The sequence below is a fragment of the Pyricularia pennisetigena genome, chromosome 1 (assembly GCF_004337985.1).
Source record: "Pyricularia pennisetigena strain Br36 chromosome 1, whole genome shotgun sequence".
Classification (NCBI taxonomy): domain Eukaryota; kingdom Fungi; phylum Ascomycota; class Sordariomycetes; order Magnaporthales; family Pyriculariaceae; genus Pyricularia; species Pyricularia pennisetigena.
In genome coordinates, this window is record NC_043740.1 from 908,458 (window position 1) to 915,266 (window position 6,809).

Consider the following 6,809-nt stretch of genomic DNA (forward strand, 5'->3'; position numbering starts at 1 on the left):
GCCATAATCAGCCTCACGCAACTCATTCTCATGGACCAACGCCGATGCCGTCGTCAACTTCGCCACGGCCAACGGCAAGGTCCTCCGCGGGCACACGCTCCTCTGGCACTCGCAGCTGCCGCAGTGGGTCAGCAACATCAACGACCGCAACACGCTCACGCAGGTGATCCAGAACCACGTCACGGCCATGGTGACGCGCTACCGCGGCAAGATCCTGCAGTGGGACGTGGTCAACGAGATCTTTGCCGAGGACGGCAGCCTGCGCGACAGCGTCTTCAGCCGGGTGCTCGGCGAGGACTTTGTCGGCATCGCCTTCCGCGCCGCCCGCGCCGCCGACCCCAACGCCAAGCTCTACATCAACGACTACAACCTCGACATTGCAAACTACGCAAAGGTCACCCGGGGCATGGTCGAGAAGGTCAACAAGTGGGTCGCCCAGGGCATCCCCATCGACGGCATCGGCTCGCAGGCCCACCTCGCCCAGCCCGGCGGCTGGAACCCGGCCTCGGGCGTCCCTGCTGCCCTCAGGGCCCTGGCTGCTGCCAATGTCAAGGAGATCGCCATCACCGAGCTGGACATTGCCGGAGCTGCTGCCAACGACTACGTCACCGTCGTCAACGCTTGTCTGCAGATCTCCAAGTGTGTTGGTATTGTAAGTTTTTACCCGTTGCGTTGTTCTTCTTTTTTTGTTTTTTGTTTTGATCTTGTGGTTCCAGCTTTTTGGCTTTTTTTGGGCCACTAGTCGGAACACATCTTTCTTTCTTTCTTGCTGACACAACAAACATCTAATGCCAGACCGTCTGGGGTGTTTCCGACGCTATCAGCTGGCGCGCCAACGAGAACCCGCTCCTGTACGACCGCAACTACCAGCCCAAGGCCGCCTACACCGCCGTCATGAACGCTTTGTAAATGAGCACTGCATGGTGGGATGTTGTTTAATTTCTTCGATTTCGTTCTTGTATCTTGCATGCGGAACCATCCAGAGCCCGACAATTTCCGGGTGGCCGCCCTTTCAGTCGTTATCAATGGGCAAGCTGTCCCTTGGGGGACGGTGTATACTAGCCAGTTTGATGCACACTTTTAAACATAGCCAACATATCTCATACCGCTGCCGTTTCAGACCGAGGCCAGAAAGTGGCCCAGATCCAACCTAGTCCAGGCTTTAATACGCCACATTCTTTTTTTTTTAAATAAACAAATAAGCATATCAAACCTAATACTGTAATACTTCTACAGCATTACGCACGACCAAGGATTAGCTTTGACCAGCGTAGTGGAAATGTGCCGTTGGTCAAAGTTTTACGAGTTAAAAACGTGATATTGCTACAAGGTGATGAACACCATCAAGGCTTTTTAAAAAGGGGGCCAATGATATATTGTTGGCAGCTATTTCTATCAAGATGTCTTTAAACTCTAGTCCCTATTTTATGGTGTAAACCAGCGAATGCAAAAAAAAGAAAAGAAAAAAAAGGAAACAGTCTCGCCCTAACGAATGAACGCAAAAGATATTTTCGCTTTGGTAAGTGATGGCCAGATATAATAAATATTGCCGCAAGTCCTAAAAGAAAAAGCTCACAAGCGCCTAATACCCGCCCAAGACATCCTGTTTAGGTTCGAATCCCCTAACTTCATAACCGGCTGGTAGCGTGCCTTTGCATTGGACACTTTTGCACTCAACCCCCCAAGCACAGCATTCGTATGTTATTCCTCTATGGGTTTTTTTAACAAACGATCCATGCCAACTCTGCCCCGAGACTATAAATTCGTTATTGTTGTTCTTGTTGATAATTTCCCAGTTGCAGGCTTGGCCATGAACAGCGTTTGCGAGAAGGGATATGGCGGCGACGGCGATGACTGAAAACTTCATTGTGTTGCGTGAAATGACAAATTCGCGGGCAAGTTCGCGACAAGAGTTTAGGTTAAACAAAGTTATGGTAAAGAAGAATAGCGTTCTGTGGGGGGATGGTCTTGTTGGAGAGATTGATGATGATAACCTAACAGCAGCGTTTCGAAAGAAGAGCCCTGCGGCGGGATTTAAATACTTGGAAAAGATCTAAAATGTTCGAGTATTGCATATAAAATGATTATTTATGTCGTTACTAATAGTTATTAACTTACCTGTTTTAAGCATTATGCGCTTTAAACAACTGAGTTCCCGCATAATATACAGGTCCGGGCGAACTTTCTGCTAGCTGACAGAGTTGCACATATGTATAAGCTTTCTATCTTCTTTAGCAGGGAACTTTAGCTTATTATGTAATAGGCTTAACGTGCAAATAAACTACTTTGATTTACCAAGTCAAACAAGCTACGAAAAATATATATTATGCTATCCATCAAGTTCCATGAAATTAATGCTACCACTCTCTATAATTATCTCTACACTGTTGCAGCCGATAGCTAGCCTCTTTTGTATCAAAAGTATCGCCAGTCGGTGAGGTTAAACTTAAACTTAAAACAAAAAAAAAAAAACAGCCAAGCTGTACAAAATAATCGTGTTAAGATGTAAAGGGAAAGGATGTCAAGAGTCAAGACCATACCGCGTTTAAAGCCGATAAATCTTAGAGTGAAACTTGAGTGACTAATGGTATTTGGGACTTTTTGAACATGAGTTGAGATAACAAAGTAAAGCAAAGGACAGCTGCTAATATTAATTGAATTTTTTTTACAAACTTGGCACAAGGCCCTCGCATTTTCCAGTCGCAGCTACTGCACTGTTTACATTGACATTTATGCTGCCATGTGGCAACCACCACCAAGCTGAGCTTACTGACTTGCGGCCCAGGACGATTTCATCTGCCAACAATGCAGTCAGTAGTGCCCTGCGCTCAGAACTGACGTTGAACCACCCCCACAACAGGCAATTTTGGGTCTGTTAGCCCGTCAGAAGTCAGGTTTTTCACAACGCTAGCGGGTGGAGCACACGACAGTAATGATGCGGTGCACATTGAATGAAGTAGCATTCACCCGAATGGGCCGAAATGTAGGCTGGATCCCTGCTGGAAGTATAAAAAAGTATTTGTTTTTTTATGGACAGGAAGAGCCAAAGATTTCTTGGAGATGGGAACCGTTTGGGAACAAGTGATGATGAAATATTTGGCGCTGCAGTGGCTGACGACGCCCTTTAGAACGCGTTGGTTTTACATTCTAGAAGAAGAAACAAAAAAAAAAAAAAAAAAAAAAAAAAAAACCACGCGCGGACTACTTGCGCTGATGTCAAGAGCGATTCAGCTGCTGTCAAAGCTTCGTAGTCCGCAGCGCCAACCTCAGGGCGAGCAACCTAAAAACAAACCCATGGGCCAGTGCTGAGTCGACGACAGGGGAAGCCGACACAGTGCATTGCCGGTGAGATATGGATCAATTCAATCTTAATGAGCTCAAGAGTCACGTTCAGTCAGTTGCTTGGCAAAAAGCACATGGCGCATGCTGTAAGAATACCGAGTTTCTCATGGGACGTACATAACTCCCAGTGAGAGCCTTTTATAGACCGGCCCACTAGAAGAAGATGGTATTGAACTACGTAAATTATAGCAGGCCCCGATTAGCGGGCATCTCACTACCCCTTTCAACGCTTCCACGGGCTGATTGGTGCAAAGAGTCTTGTAATGGCAACCGGGTATCAGGACTTGTTTTTGTTGGAAAACTCGAGATCCGAGAAATGACGATCGCCATAAATTTAGTATTTTTGTTGTATATATTTTGGTATCTTGCTGTTTAATGTGTTTCACACTGCTTCAGCCATACACTGCGCCCCACCCGAAGTTTGCATTTTACGTCCAGGTTATGAAACTAAGCTTTACTGTCTGTATCATTATGGAAGCTATCCTTTTGTACTTTTTTGGTACAGTCTGCATATTGCTTGTACTCTGCACATCAATGGCCCCGTTTGTACATATAGTGCCGCGCAAAGCACGAAATCATCGCAAAAGCAAGTCCGGCTTTTATTGTATCTGTCTGTAATGCTGCTTTGACCGACTGGTAGGAGAATACTTGACAAAGAAACGAGAAAATTGTAGCAAAAGATATGGCAGGGCAAGCAAGGGTGACACCATCTGCTGGGAAATTTCATCAACTTTTTTTGTGCAATTGATGAGGCGCATAAGATGCGAGCAGGAAGTGATCCGTAACTACAGGCTAACGTGCTGCGTTTCGTAGCAAACACTAGATAATAAATACAATACAAGAGAGAATGACATGCAAAGGTTGGTCAAAAGCAAGCAAAGAAGCAAACCCGCGAGCCAAGTCATACAAGGCGAATCACAACTTCCCCACCAGGGCCTCTTCGAGCTCCAGCACTTTAGGCATCTTAACACCTCCGACACGTACCTTGCTCAGGTCGGCCTCGTAGCCCTCCTCCACCTCAGGCCACGGGCCCATGGGGGTTATGGCCAGGGGGTTGATGCTCGCGTGCGACTTTGTATAATTCTCCTTGATGTGCTTAAAGTCGGTCGTCTCCCGGAACCCGGGCACGTTCCAGTACAGGTTCTTCAGCCAGTTGTTGACCTGCGGGTAGTCGTGCCGCACGGTGCCGAGGTTGCACTTGAAGTGCTGCACGTAGATGGCATCAAAGCGCACCACCGTGGCGTAGGCGGTCAAGTCCAGCTCCGTCAGCCGGTTTCCGAGGATGTAGGGCCCCCCGTTGGAGCGGATCAGCTTCTCGAGCTTGTTCAGAGCCGCAAAGACAAAGGGTACGCTGGCGTCGTATCCCTCCTGCGTGGGATTGAAGCCGGCCCGGTATACGCCGTTGCAGAGGTGCGGGAGGAGCCAGGTTGACACGTCGTCGATCTGTTGCCTCAGGTCGTCTGGGTACAGGGTGAGTTCCCGCTCGGCCGAGCCCTCGGCAAGCAGCGAGTCGAAGGCCGTCTGTAGGTCCCGCAGTAGCTCGAGGGACTCGTTGTTGACCGCGGCGCTGGTCTTGGTGTCCCAGAGCAGCGGCACGCTGTATCGGCCTTTGTAGTAGGGGTCGTCCTTGAAGTAAAGTTCATGCAGGTACTTGGCGCCGAATAAAGGATCGACATCTGAGCCGGCGTACTCGTCTGCCGTGGCCGGAAACTGCCATCCGGGGTAGCCCTCGTCGTTGCCCTTGGGATACGGCTTGACGTTGGTCAAAGGAATGATATCCTTGAGGCCCTTGAGGTGGCGAACTAGGTTGGCGCGGTGGGCATAGGGACAAAAGAGGCCTTTTTGTGGGGAGATGGGTGGACATCAAGCCGAGTTAGCCTGCTAGTCTCTGTCTCCAGTCGGACGACACTTGCAAGTACTTGTACGCCACCGGCGCTAGCCTTATCGGCTAGTCTAACCTGCCACAAGACTTGGCGTCGCGTGGCGACCAGGAACATGTTTTTTTGAGGGAAAAAAAAAAAAAAAAAAAGTTATCCGAGACAAGAAGCAACATGCATACCAATATAGAGTCGGTAACGGCCGGCTTCGGGCGCGAAAGGACCCTCTGGGGTTATTTTTCCATGCCAAGAATCAGCGGTCCCGGGGGTGCGTCCCTGGGCAGCTAGAATCTGTGCCTTATTTGGTGAAGCCATGGTGTTATATCGATTGATAGGCTAGTTAATTAATTATCTATCGGTCAGGCTGTTAAATAGTTCACGTGTGTGCAGGTGTGGTGGGCAAGTTTGGATGGAGACAAGAGTTGAGGGTCAGTTAACCCCGCCTAAAAGCCAAAATCCCTTGGCTGGTGTTGGTTCGTCCAAGGCACATTTCAGTTCAATTCCGATATCGCAAAAAGTGGGGTTGGGCCATCTCGCAGTGTCGAGAATGCTACATGCTTGCAAGAGCACGTGAGCCAGAACAAAAGCTGGCAGCCTAGGTAAACACTACCGAATGGAGGAGGAAGTATGTATGTGCATACACACATGCCTTGGCCATTTGCATGATGTCAGCAGCGGCAAGTCGCTGTACTGCTACTGTAGTTGTAGTACAAAAGTGGTGGAGAACAGTTGACAGTGGGGGACTTGAGCGGAGCTGGAAGTTTGTATGACTGATGATGACATCAATTTCTTTTGGTGGACGGCGACTTTTTTTACCATCGCGCACATTAAATTACATTACACTTTTGCTTTCTTCGCTTTTCTCTCTGCACCGACTTTTCCTGACTGGAATTTCAATCTCCCGCAGTATTCCTTCGATGGATGACCACTCGATAAGTCAGCTTGCACCAATTTGGCCATGTGGATCACGTACCGGATAGTAAACAAGTTACTGAATGGAGCTAACTCCAAGTGTGGCCCCTGATATCCACGCGCCCATTTTGGCATTTCAATCTTCTGGAGCAGGGATTAATTGGACCTGCAAAAGGTATCCGGCTCGTCATTTAAGCAAACGGCATGATATATATATGTATGGTGTACAAAGTTGGCGCTGACCGTCATCATCCATTGACTCGGTAAGAAAGGGGAGGAGATCGCATCTCTCAGTAGGCAATGATGGACACATGGCAATCCACCCAGGTCGCCTTGGCGAGCTGACCACCAAGGGAGCAGCATATCGGCATCTCTGGTGGAGGCTCGGGAGATACAGCCAGTGGATCGTACCACCGTACTCTGACCAGGTTTTACAAATCACACGCATGTCATCAATATTTTGTTTCTTTCTGCTTCTCCGTTGAGACGACATGTAGGATTTAGACTGGGCAAGGGAAATTTTCTCCCACGCAGCTAAACCGGAAAGGTCATGTCAGGTCTCCAACTGTACCGTATTGCTGACCGCAACCGATTCTCCGCAGAGTCCTAGCGCACGGCGTGTTCGGCGGCAGTAACGAAAAAAAAAAAAAAAAAAAAAAAAAAAAAAAAAAAAAAAAA

The 6,809-nt window shown here is 48.4% G+C and overlaps 2 protein-coding genes across 2 annotated transcripts in view; one reads left to right on the forward strand and one right to left on the reverse strand.

The window, feature by feature from the left end:
* PpBr36_06892 (uncharacterized protein) overlaps positions 1-909 on the forward strand; it is a gene marked incomplete at both ends in the record, with an annotated part of 1,579 nt that extends 670 nt beyond the window's left edge. Inside the window, 2 exons of the mRNA XM_029894034.1 lie at positions 12-652; positions 796-909. Of these exons, the coding sequence (XP_029748400.1) occupies positions 12-652; positions 796-909 (755 nt within the window). The remainder of the gene's footprint in view (positions 1-11; positions 653-795) is intronic.
* Positions 910-4,257: 3,348 nt separating this feature from the next.
* PpBr36_06893 (uncharacterized protein) lies at positions 4,258-5,534 on the reverse strand (the record flags this gene model as incomplete). The annotated part of the gene is made up of 2 exons (XM_029894035.1): positions 4,258-5,180; positions 5,402-5,534. The coding sequence occupies 2 exons, from the start codon at positions 5,532-5,534 to the stop codon at positions 4,258-4,260; spliced, it is 1,056 nt and encodes a 351-aa protein (XP_029748399.1).
* Positions 5,535-6,809: the final 1,275 nt, after the last annotated feature.